Source organism: Thermobia domestica, chromosome 5, assembly GCF_964235325.1.
Source record: "Thermobia domestica chromosome 5, izTheDome1.hap1.1, whole genome shotgun sequence".
Taxonomy (NCBI): domain Eukaryota; kingdom Metazoa; phylum Arthropoda; class Insecta; order Zygentoma; family Lepismatidae; genus Thermobia; species Thermobia domestica.
Window position 1 is genome coordinate 52,945,649 of NC_137458.1, and position 13,428 is coordinate 52,959,076.

General features: G+C 34.5%; 1 protein-coding gene across 1 annotated transcript in view; it reads right to left on the minus strand.

Annotated features, from left to right (window-relative positions):
• The window catches only part of LOC145685079 (pickpocket protein 28-like), a 73,274-nt gene that overhangs the window by 41,691 nt on the left and 18,155 nt on the right, over window positions 1–13,428 (minus strand). The window contains exon 6 of the mRNA XM_081757424.1: window positions 2,056–2,114. Within this exon, the coding sequence (XP_081613550.1) occupies window positions 2,056–2,114 (59 nt within the window). The remainder of the gene's footprint in view (window positions 1–2,055; window positions 2,115–13,428) is intronic.

The window sequence follows — 13,428 nt, forward strand, 5'->3', positions numbered from 1 at the left end:
CAAATCTGATCCGCTTGAGCAGAAATTAAAAGAGCAGATCTGTAAAGAATAAGATTTGGTAAAGATCAAACTAAATTTCATAGCTGCAGTTCACTCTGTTTATATGAGAAAATACTGATGACACCTACTCATACATACAAAGACAGACAGATAGGCGCTACATTACAGATGCTATCTATAATTGAGTCAAACACTACCACATATTATTATAAAGTTTTCGTTAGTTAAATCATGTATAATGTATTTTTAAAGAGGCATATTAGTTTATTTCACTAGTAAAAATATACTCAGCTCTTTTATGCACACTAGCTAGTGATTTGCGATTTCGCTGAAAGATATTTAACAGCATACTTGTCCAACACAGAGTACATCTATATGTAACTTAAGCATATTCGCTACCTACTAACAGTTGCATGATTAAACAATGCTATTAAAATTAATCAATTCTTCAAGTGCAGGACGATGCTTAAAGTGCACGTGCAATGGTGTAAGAAATAATCAACACTCATGAACACTCATAGATGATACCCAATCAGAAAAGTAGATTTCTTCTTTTCACTAATGAATTCACACGGTGTATTACAAGAATAAACGTTTGTTTGTAGAATTTATATTTCGTGTTTGCTTCGCATGCGTAGTTTTCCTTTATTTCACTTCTGCACAGTGTTAATCTTTAAATTCAGTCACGTCATTGAGTCATAATTTTAGGGTCTTATCTTTCATATTTCATTAATACAGACACGATTTTATGGTAAACAACAATTCTTAATTTCGTTATAAAGATATGCATAGAGCGGGATAAAATCGGCGATTAAAAATGGAATGTATGAACACTACTTTCTTTGGCAATTACAATTAGTTTACTTTTATTTCACCTTTTATTTCCACTCTCCAAACATCATGACAGGAGCCCATGCATGACAATATTAAACAATATTTGAGTTTTTAAAAGAGTTACACTAAGCATCTGAATGAAATAAAAATACAATTAATAGAGAAAAATAACTTTAGTATTCACAGTTTACTTATAGAAATAAAACGTAAGCACTGTTTTAAAGTTTTGTCGTGTTAAATTTGTTCCTTTCTTCGGGATATCATTGTAAGAATAGACATCCCTCTCCACATCAACATTCGAAACCGATATGTACTTTAGTCGGAGAATCTTTCCAGGGATTTTTGAATGCTTATCTAGCATACCCCGCACTATCCACTTCACCAGTAGATATCGTCTGGAGCTCATTTTGTAACTGCATATAAAATTTAAGAAATTCATGGTGATCTATTTTCTAAAAAAAATGGAAGTCTCATCACATTGCTAGGAAACTTACCATCAGGTTTTGCAAGTTTGAACTAGGGAATATGACATAATGATGTCAATGTCAAATATCTCACCAGCTGGATACTTTTTAAGCATGTCAGCGATTTCTCACTGCATGCCACGAAACTTTCTTGAACTTCTGGTAATGAATAAATCGTAAAAGGGTTGAAAACTTATCACTTTTGAATACATTTCGCAGAACATCATGAGTTGTTGCAAATTTAGCTAATTCGATAGAATTTTGCGCACTATGTCCTAACAAATAGTGGGGAAATATATATTTTAGGTACAGGACATTTTCATACAAAACTGATACATTTCGTGTTTTCCCGTGTCACCAAAATATCGTGTCTCTATACCTTATGAAATATTTACCTAATTTGTGAAATATGATTTACTTCGCTACTATTCGTAGGTAATAAAACTCAATTAGAATAATCTTACATTAACACAAATAAAATATCTTCTCATCTGAGGTTTATTTGCAGATCAGAAGTATAGGCTTTAGAAATGAGAAATAAATAACTTCAACTAAACTCATGAAACTTCATCTAATAGATACAGATATCTTCCTTTTCATATGAAGTTTATTTGCAGACCAGGAGTATATGCTTTAAAATTAGGAAATAAATCACTTCAATTAAGCTCATGAAACCCGCTCCAATAAATATCTCCTTTTCATCTGAGGTTTATTTGCAGACCAGGAGTATAGGCTTTAAAATTAAGAAATAAATCACTTCAGCTAAGCTCATGAAGCTTGCTCCAATAAATAGCCCAAAAACACCTCCAACGGAAACTGAAATTATAAGAATAATATTATGAATAAATTTGGATGAAAGGAAAACAAAAGAAAATATATCCCAATAAAAACTCATAAATATTTGGAAATTAGTTATTTCTGATATTAACAAGGTTCATAGTCTGTTCAAGTTACTATCAGAAGGCTTAAGGATAGGAGACAGTTTTTCAATGCGTAATAATATATTCAATATCAGAATATCATAGTGCTGGAGATACATCTATTCATATAACAGCAAATAAATAGCAAGATAGTATGTAATCCTAACATTCTAGCATAAGGTTAGGAAGCCGAAAGAAATACGTCGAATCAGCACGGAGAAATTAAAAGATTAACGAAAGCCATGAACATTGAGAATTGGAAGAAGCACATAATCAAAAGAAAAAAAATATAAAACAAATATTACAAATACTTGTATGAACCAAATTTCAGCCATTTAGATTGATTTTATATCTTAAAATTGATTTATTTACAACGTTATGTCTAGTTTGTAACCAGCTCTGTTGTATTAATTGTACTATATTATTAAAAGTTGCCGTAAAAGGTCAATATCATAATTGATAGATCGCATTGATTTCAACAAAATTACACGAGGAGCCTAAAATAACAGCCGAACTTTTGAAACAATCCAGAAAAATTTCCTTGTCAACTTATAAAATGATTTCAACCACGTTGTCTATTAGGATACTACCCATATTGAAGTATACTCTCAGGAACATTCATTATTTTGAGACTTGATGCAAAATTCTGACACACTTAAGGCGCTAAGACGTGTTTGTGATACTCTTGGGTGTGCTGAAAACCGGAACGGGATGAGTAACTCACTGGAACAATGGCTACTGACGGTAGGTAGATTCTGCGTCACCCTCCGGTGGCAATTTTGCTATTTTGCATTTGGAAGTATTCTTATTATAGACAGTGTTGAACAAAACTTGGATTAGACTTAGCATATGTCTAATTTAAAAGCTCTCATCCGCAGGAGGAGTTAAAGACATGCCTAGCGTTCCCGAAATTAGAATGCTGATCAATATCAACCCGACCTGTTGCATCCAATGTAAAAAACCAGGATCATTATCCGACTTGTTAATGCTAATAGAATCTCGCTCAGCATTCATCGTAAATGAAGAATCAAGGGAAATTAAAATCATAAATAGTAATTGCTTATAATATTAATATTAACGATACAAGTTAACTACTAATACAACCACTATAGAGACCAAACTGCAAATACTGATCCAATATTCTACCACAACCAATATTACAACTCTTTCTCGGAAATTATTCCAGCAATCAAATTCAAATTTCTGCATTTAATTAGCAATTCAATTAAATAAATCAAATAATTAACACTAGGCATCAACTATTAAATAGGCAGTAGGATACAAATTGTTAATTTATCTCGAATAGGAAATTTATAATTTTTATTATTTTAATCTTACCGGAAAAACCCTTTTAAATATTAAAGAAATACCTAATAAATTCTCAACTATTTACTTAGAAAGAAAAATATGAAATTAAATATGGTGACGACCAGAAATTCAATAGGACTTGGTGCTGAATTATGTAGCGTCTCCTTCTGCTAGGAGTCGAAAAGATCACAGAACAAGCAGTCAAAGAAAAAAAATCACTGGTCAACTTGTATTGAACCTAATAGGAAACTCACGGCAGGCGGGACTACGGGCATCCAGAGCAACTAGATGCAAGCTTAACAGAAATGAGAATAATCCCATTATCAAGACTTAAGGAAAGGTACAGTATATAAATCCAATAATTAAATAAATAAATAAATAAATTGAATAAACAAAAAAAGTTTCAACTATTAACAATCTTTATTATAGACAATCTTGCTCTGAATAATTATATACTTATACGTTAGATAAATCAGTCAATCAAACATCACAAATTAAAACATATGACATAATTAAGCAAACCCTGCATATATACTTACACGTCAGTGTATAAATGTACCAGATTTTTAACAAGTGTACGGAATAGTAACAAATCAACCCGATTTATCAGAATAATCAAAAATTCAAGTACTAATATAAGTTCTAATATCCAAATTTAAAGTGAATTAATTTTTTAGAAAAAGGATTCAAAATCCTAACCCTAATATGAAATCGTAGACAATCGAAGTTGTAAACTCGAATATTCTAGATAAATTTAAATATCCAAGATGCTGACAAGAAACCTAAAGATTGACAAGTTTAATTTACATAGGGCTAAAACTTACCATTGAATATGCAAGTGATGAAATATTCTCAATTTACTTCAATATAATTATTAATCCGACAAATTATTTATACAATCTCTAATATTGACATGAGAATTTCAAATTTTATTGCTAACTACATTATCATGTAACAACGGACGATCACAATGTTTAGCTTAATCGGATAAATCATCCTTTCTCACACTGATACTAAATTCAGCTATCATAGTTATTTAAAACTCTTTTACTTGTCGGAACATTGCAATATAACACTATCTAAATCAGTAATTGGCAATCCTTCAAGAAATATTTTAGCTCCATCGAAGGTAAGGCAATGATATTCGAAAATAAAAAAAAATTGCCAAAAATAGAGTACTCAAACAACTAAATTAACATAAACACCTGAAAGAAACATTGTTTCTTAAGCTTGGATTATTTAAACAACTCATGTATTTGCATCAAACGGTCACATCGGAATTTTTGTTGAGAGGAGGCAAAATTTTAATTTCTTATTTTTCTCAATTTTTCAACAGCAACGAAATAGATTATCACTGAATCGAAATATTTTACGATCCTGTTCATAACCACTCTTTGGTGACACAGGGCTACTTCTTTAACGATTGGTTTAATGCACACACAACAACTACTAGTCAAGCAGGGACGCTTACCAAATTCGAACATAAATCAATTTCCACCCTGTTACTTTGCATACGACTAGTTATCCATCCCCCTTGTCGCTGCTGCTTCTAACTTTCAGTCTTCACTGACTAAATATTCACTCCACTACAAGGTGAAGGGAGTTGTTTCTATTTCACCAAATGACATTTCGAATTGGTAAATGATTTTAATAATGATGAAATGTACGAGAATTAAAAACCCTAAAAAAAAACAGTAACAAGAATATCACCGACCCCCTCACGTGCACACAAAATTCACGCTATTGCCCACCATACTTTACTTTTTTCCGGAACTTCAAAAAATCTTAAAAATTCACTGAAATGCAAACAAAGAATACAATAGCACTATTGCAAGCCGATATACGTTTTTTTTTATTTTGGTTATGTTTCAACAAACTCACTTTTCTTCTTTCACTTTCTTCCTTCATCTAATTGCATCACAATTAGACACAACAGACATCTGAGAGAAGGCTAACACACGCGCTGTAGTAACCAAGAAATGCAGGAGCTCCAAACATCTCCCCTGTTTAGCACCAAATCGTGATATCGCGGGAGAAGCCACAAGATCAAGACTCGGAAACGATTTTGCCAAGAGCTATACGTATCCCGTTTCATTGCCTATGTTTCAATTTTACCTTCCTTCCTTTTAAAGTTCTTTCTTTTTTTTTTTAAAAAAAAAGGCACTTTACGACTCATTCTTAATACACATTATATACATTTTTTTCCTAATTTTTCAACATTATCACCAATTTAATGATACATATTCCGCATTTGTTTTATTTTCATTGTTTTTGTCTTCCTTAAACTGACAAATTATACCACAAATTCAATCCAGTAGGAAATCAGGTGCCCACATGTAGCTAACCGCTACCGACTTCAAAAATATCTCATGATAGTGAGACAGCAAGGACGCAGGAAATAAATATTTAAACATTGATGGAAAGAAATGCATCTTTTGGGACCTTGAAAATGGTAATTCAGGTGTTGTAAGTGAGGTTGTAATTCCTTCGAATTCCCAGAATCAGCACTCTCCTCGAAATGGAAATTCGACAACCTCTCAAATAATAGAAATATCTTTCCTTGAAGGTCGAAAACTTGCCCTCCCTGCCCCTTTTGTAGTGGGCGCTCATCAACCAAGGGAAGTAAAACGAACAACGTACCTTCCTTTTACCCAGAAATCTAAGCGAAATCCCATACACCACAAACAGAGAGCATTCAAAGGCACTACCTGTGGCAACAGAGGGACAACCAGGAAGTGTCAACGCGTTACAGACAGGCATTACAATGCAAATCATATGAGTACAAACATATTTGCAATTGCATTTTATAATGTAAAATATCGGAGTACTAAACTTTTAGGCTATTATATAAAAAAAAGTTTTATCCAATATCTGTAGTGTCATAGATGTAATTGAAAGCTGCTTAAACCCAGATGCTAAAGACCAAGAAGTATTATTTGATGTGTTCCACAGGAATAAAAGGATCGTGGCACATCACAGGCCTTGACCTGTTTATTGGAATGCAAAATAAAAGATCTTTAATTCCTGTTTACTTATTGGACTTGTCAATACAATATATTCTACTAAAACTGAAGTTAATGGACTTTTATCATTTTTATTATTTACTGTATATCATACTTCCCCATTCGTTGAACTTAGAAAAGTGTGAAGGTTCATTTCATACCTTCCGCACAGTTTGTCTAGTGGCGTCACGCATACTCCTTATAGCTGATTTTAATTTATTGGAAATTGCTAATTCTAGCTGAACTCTAAGTAAAAGTTTAGAGAAAGGTGATGACCTCCATAACTTCATTCACAATTACAATATTACAAGCAAACAAAAAGAGTCCATCCTTCCGATTCTTTTAGTTCCTGACCTGACAACAATGTAAAGTAGGTGAATAAGAAAATTGATTTGTGTGTTCTGTTTTAGGATCAAGACAAATTAAAACTTTGGTCTTGATCCACCAAATAGCAGCAGAGGAAATGTATATTTTTAGTCTTCACCGAGTTCATAATAATTGATTTTCATGGAAGTACGAGACTGATTTTGTGTCAATGTACAGTTATTAGGAGGCAACACTGCAAACTACGTAAATAATAAAATGCATTTACGTGTCCTATTTTATGTTCAACTTTCATAATAATTGATTTTCATTTGTACGATTATGACTTTGTGTCTGTGTTCCGTTTTATTTTTCTATAGAACAAAAGTAATACAAATTATTTTAGTTGATTTTCTCTTTCGTTATACTATGACAGATTCCCAGTACCTAGAAATCCCCCAGGAAGGTTTTATGGTTTTATGTCTATGGTATAATAGGAAATATTACACAGTAATAATTTTACTGTTGTGTGCTTACCTTATGTTCTTTTGAAAATACTTGTTCTGGTATTCTACAACGAATTCACCTTTCAAACATATCTGCTGGTATGTGAAGTTATCGAAAAAACTCTCAATGTTATTTCAGTTATCGCACCTCATGTATGTAGTTGTTTAATTGTGGCAATATTAAACTATTTGATATATTCTTTGTGATATTGTCGGTCTTTAAGTTGATAATAGTAGCACATTCGCCCTGAAATCCACGTGTTTTCAGGTATTCTGATGAAGGATGGGAAACAAAAAGAAGCCAATCAGACAGACGACAATTGCTACAAGAAAAGGGATTGCTGTTGTAAAAAATCAAAAATTCTATGTAAGAGACTACGGACAAAGTGCAACTGACATGAGGACGACAAGTTTCATCTAAAAGGCTCGTATAAAAATTTTCAGGTCAAAGAACTGCGGAGAAACAGAGATACTGCTAAATTGCACCGATTACATCAACCTACATCGAAATTCGTACATAATACGAAACAAACAAAGATTGTTTATCTCTAGGACTACCAAAGTTTTACAAAATTACCACCATTGTTAAGTCAGTCTGCTAAATAATGTGTAACCTAAAATTTTACACTATTAATTTATAGTTCACCATATTTGAATCCTACTGCAATATGTCAGCATGTAGCAGATATTCTGTTTAACGAGGAGCAGTGCGCAATTCCCCTAAAATATAGCTAATGGGAATCACGGAAAAAGGTAAAGGATTTTTTAATGGGAAACTCTAGTAACATGAGTCACTAGAATAGCTGAACGTGCCATTAAACCTAGATTACAAATGTGGTTTGTACCGAAAGTTATTACAAAGGCATAGTCTGACTGAATACTTTGGGTGTAAAAGAAAAAAGGACATATTTGCAGTGAAAACTTATACTTGTAGAAATAAGTACATTCAATAAAGAATTAGAAAGGTCTAGGGGAACATGACTTGCGTAATAGGTATGGCAGGTGTTCTAATATAGTACATTATTAACATAGTCAATCCTGTCATTTTATTAACATTATGTAGATATAGCTGCAGCATTTAGCACAATATATTCCAAGATAAATCAAATGACCTGACATTCAAAGCAGAAACTAGCTTGATATTCTTTACACATGACCTTTAAGCAGAGACCACAGAAATGTATTCTGATACACCTGAGTTTTGGAGAGCTAAAATCAGAAATCTTCCTTTCTTGCCGTTGGGGTAGCCCTGGAACTGGATTTTCTAAAGAATCTTCTTCCCCTTCCGAATCTCTAAACTGACTCCAAGAATAGAAAATTTGAGAGTAGTCGCATTTTCTCAATCAGGATTAAAATCAGGGTCGGCATTAGTATCGTCAGTGTCTTTATGAATGTCCGTTTTTTTTCTTCTGCCCGGGGGACGTTTTACTTGTTCTATCTTCAAAATATTTCAGACTTTCATCCTTCTCAAGTCCCTTTTGTTTGATAACTGTTGCGAAAAAAACTTCACACACTAAAATACAAAGATTTTTATATATAATGCTTACATTCCATAGAATGTTAGCCAATGTAACGTTAATCAGCAATACAAGTTTTACCTACGTAAACACCTGTCACAACACGCGAATTAAAATTATGCAAAACGGAAGCACCCACGAGCTCAACAGTCGGTGTTCTACGCTGTCTAACCACATATGATGCAATGTGGAGCATGAGAAGCGAGGAATCAGTGAAAAGGGTCGAGGTGAGTTCGGAATTAGTCGCGTAGTCTGCCAGACGACGCACAGTGGTCGGAATAGCGAAAAAGGTGGACAAAAGTCATTTTATGAAGTTGAAGTTACAGACGCAAAAGAGGCGTAACAGTCATCATCGAGAGTCAGTTCATGAGAATAACATGATATTGACTGAATTATCTCTTAGTACCGGTAAATATAGACGTCCCATAATGGCAGAAGCTTCGTTGCCGGAAATTAGCAAATTTGTGACTTGAGTTTGGGAAATTGTTTTCCGAGCAGTCATGAGAATGAGGGGCCATATTGTAATTATTATGTACTTGGTATAGTATTATGTATATGATACAGTTAGAGTGAGCAATATGTATTGCATCGTAGTAATTATAATAAGTACCTATATTAGTACTCGTATGTATGGGGGTACTACAGACTTCTTGTAGTTTTTAAAAATGCATACACATGTATACCACGAAATTTAAACATGGATAACAGTCGATAGTTGTCAATAAACTGTATAATTTTCATTGTCTACTTCCGTCTACTGCAGGAAATATGACCTTGGAATTATGATATTGAAGGTGTCCGCTTGAGGTGGCGAGACGAACAGAAGATAAGCACGTAAATTATAGGATTTGTTGCACAGTGCAAGCACGCGGAGTTAGATGAAAACGACGGAGCCGTGTGTACGGTAGTTATCACAAAGCTATCGAGTGTTTGCAGTGTGTGTTTCAGCATTGTGTTGTGTGGGAAACCAAACAAGGGATATACATATATCGCGTCTGGAGTTGCATGATAAAGTACAAGGAAACAGAAGGAAGACTCGTGTGCAACAAGAAGAAAGTGTTATGCAATATGTGAAAAACAAGTTTAGATTAGATATAGATAGCGAAGCCACAAAATCGCTGTATCGTGCAATGAGGTTGAATTTCTTTATTCCGTATTATTGGCGCTGGAATAAATGTCGGAATAACGAAAGTTATTTTATATGTAAATATTCGGGCTGGTTGAAGCAAGAAGTACATATTACAATCACAGATGTTCCTTCCACTCCGTAGTCGGCAACAACACAACATACGAAATACAGGGAACACAACATTCGAAAAACATCAAGAGTAGCCAGTAATTTGGATCCCTTTCAAAGGCTGTTGTTGAGTTCGAATCTAGTAATTTCCAACTTGGTAGCACTCCAAAGAAGAAAAGCCATAAACTGCCTCAGGATGTGATTGAGCTACTGAAAATAACCACACAAGATGACGAATCTGCAAATACTTCGTCTGAAAACGAGTTAGGCTTGTAACCAGGTGAGTCCTCACTAGCATAATCAACTACTTCTCCTTTTGCTTCGCTACATTAGATACTCTATATTTAATTTTACTCCTAATCTGAAATTCGTATTTGCCTAATACCAATTTCAGCTCCGTAACATGCATTTTCTTACATTTTCCACCATATTGGATTCGCCATTTTGAAGTTTACAATGTTATTATCAAACTTCGTAATCTGTGACAGTGTGAAACCCTCTCTGCCCAATGTGAGAACCATACTTTTGTTCCGCCATATTCGATCCGCCATTTTGAATTTTTCATTTTTGATATAAAATTCGTAATCGCCAACGTTACAAACCTCTATACACACAATTTCAAGACATTTCAAAAACTCCTTCCTTTTTTGTCCATCTTTTTCGCTATTCGGACCACTGTGCGACGGCTTTGTAATCTGGGGTTAAAGGTACTCCCTATTCGATAGGAAGATGAATCACTACTGTTACAGACTCAAGAGGTGGATTTCGTTTCAGCCGAAATGAAGTACTATAATTTGTACCACATCGTTGAGCTGAAATTGATCATGGAAGAAACAAACTTAAAGATGAACTCATTGAAGGCGCAACCTTTGCAGGTATGTCAGTAAGTGTTTTTCATTATTGAAACCTATTTACTGTTACTGCGATCTGTTCTTAATCGCCACCAGCGGGTGCGAGTTCCTCCGTGATTGCCACAAACGGATTTGACTTCTTGGGGCGGGAATGTTACATTCCAGGAGCTAGATGTACATTTTTCATGCAGTTTATATTTACCCTTTTAACTGGAAATGAGCTGATACACAAATCCTCGTTAATTATTATATCAAAAGAAGAATGCACAGATAAATATTTTAAGACTAATCACTAGAGATCATAATCGCTTTCGACAACACAATCATACATTCCTGTTTCAAATTAAAATATTTGTGAATATGAAGATGAGTGGTCCGTACCGTTTTGCAGTTATTAATTTTGTACTGCTTGTGACCATTGTGCACGTCGTGGTTCGGGTCAATCTTTTAGTCTCATACCTTGCCTTTTCTTCTTTTTATTTCCCAGCTATCTCACAAAGACTATGGTCAATGCCCATGCCTACAGCTTCGCCATACGGGGGCTGGGAGCACAGCAGGCGTAGATGCAGACAACGTAGATATATTTACTAAGCTATGAGTATGATGAAATGAAACATTAACTTTTCAACAAATAACGAACTCGAACTTAGATAGTAAACGTATAATGTTACTTGACAAACATAAACATTACATGCATGTTGATTTAAAAATATAACTGTGTTTAACAACCTTTTACTAATTATTGACGTTAAGGTGGCCTGGCATATAGATAAAACAACTCACGTCATTCATCGGCTAGCCCATAAAGTAGTTCCATCGATGTCCTGGGTTCAATCGCAGATCCTGCTCCTGGAATTAATGTCCTGAGTTGGTTCCGAAAATACAATCCTTGACGTACATAGCAACAGACGAAATATCACTCCAGTAATCCACACTTTGTGACGTTGGTAATAGTGAAGACGAACTGTCTGAATCGAATCTTCAAACTGAGAGTATTCCAAAATCAAACTGTCAACATAAATTAACTAATAAAACATTTAAGTTAATCCCACCTAGGGACGTATTGTACGTTAGAGAAAAATAATCAGATACACACGCACTTTATACTTTTAGACAGCAAGAAGGAGCGCGATACGCAAACAAAAGACGACACGAGGGTAGTCGTCCCGAGGGTGCAGAAGCACTGCCGCTTTGTCCAGTGTGCTATTGTGTATGAGTTCTTCGGGGCTGGAGGCCTCCGGTTAGGATGTATAATACTGAATTCAAGCTCCTTGGCTGAAGAGATGCGGATGCTTCGAATTAACCAACCAGCAATAGACAATGACAAGACGGAGGTGTTATTGCAAGTTTCCCGTTTTTCCGGACTCGAGAAAGCGTTCACAATGGGAGTCGTTGTCTCTGCATCGTATGTCCATATTTAGCCACAAAATCTGACTGTGGCTCACCAATACAAACGAAAAGACATACCAAAGCAATGAGGGAAGAGCTTCTAGAATGTTGGAGATATACGAGGCTTGGTTAATAAAATTCAAAATAAGTCTATTTTTCCAATGTTCTTTTTACATCCAAAAAATTAGCTTTAGGTCGGTGATATGCTATCTGACTGTACCTAGGAGCATCTGTTTTGAAATTAACCACGGTACACCTAAATCAGCTGAACAAACGTCTTGTGTTAAAAATTTGGGGACACGTATTTTCCGAAGACTTGTTCCTCTATTACTTGCAGCTAGAAGAATATATATAAACTAAACATGGAGATGAGCTATGTCAAACCTCTTGGAATGTAACAATTTTACCGTTGGCAACCACGAAAGATCTGATGTTGTCGGTGGTGATTAATAAAAGCCAGCAGTGCCAATAAAACTGCTTTCGTAAGCAAAACACTTACTGACATACCTGCATAGAGTGCGCTTTCAACGAATTTATCTTTAGGTATGTTTCTTCCATGAACAATTTCAGATTAACGATTTGGTACAAGTTGTGGTAAAACATTTTTGATTCTATGAGATCCAATTCTTTTCTTATCGTATACGTGTTCCTTTAATGGCACGTTGAGCTGTTCTAGTGGCACATGTCACTAGAGTTTCCCATGAAACGCCCCTTCCCTTTTATCGTGAGATGCCCATTTTAGCTCTATTTCTTTCAAAATACGCACAGCTCCTCGTTAAAACAGATGACTGCTATATTCTGTCGTATAGCAGTACGCTCCAAATATATTGAAATACCCACTATGAGTGTAAAATTGATGACCTAAATTGTATAAAATTCCAAGTCCACTCTGTTTTTTCGCATTTTGCGTTTTCTGTTTTTATGTTAGTACCTATGTTTTAAGGGCTATTCACTTGCATAATACGTAAATAAAAATCATTTTTTTTTAGAAAAATACAACAAAATCATTAAAGGGAATAGCATTCCAAGTATAATATTATCTTTGTTATAAAATGACAAAATTACTCCGGTGGACTTATGTTCTCCAATTCAGGTCT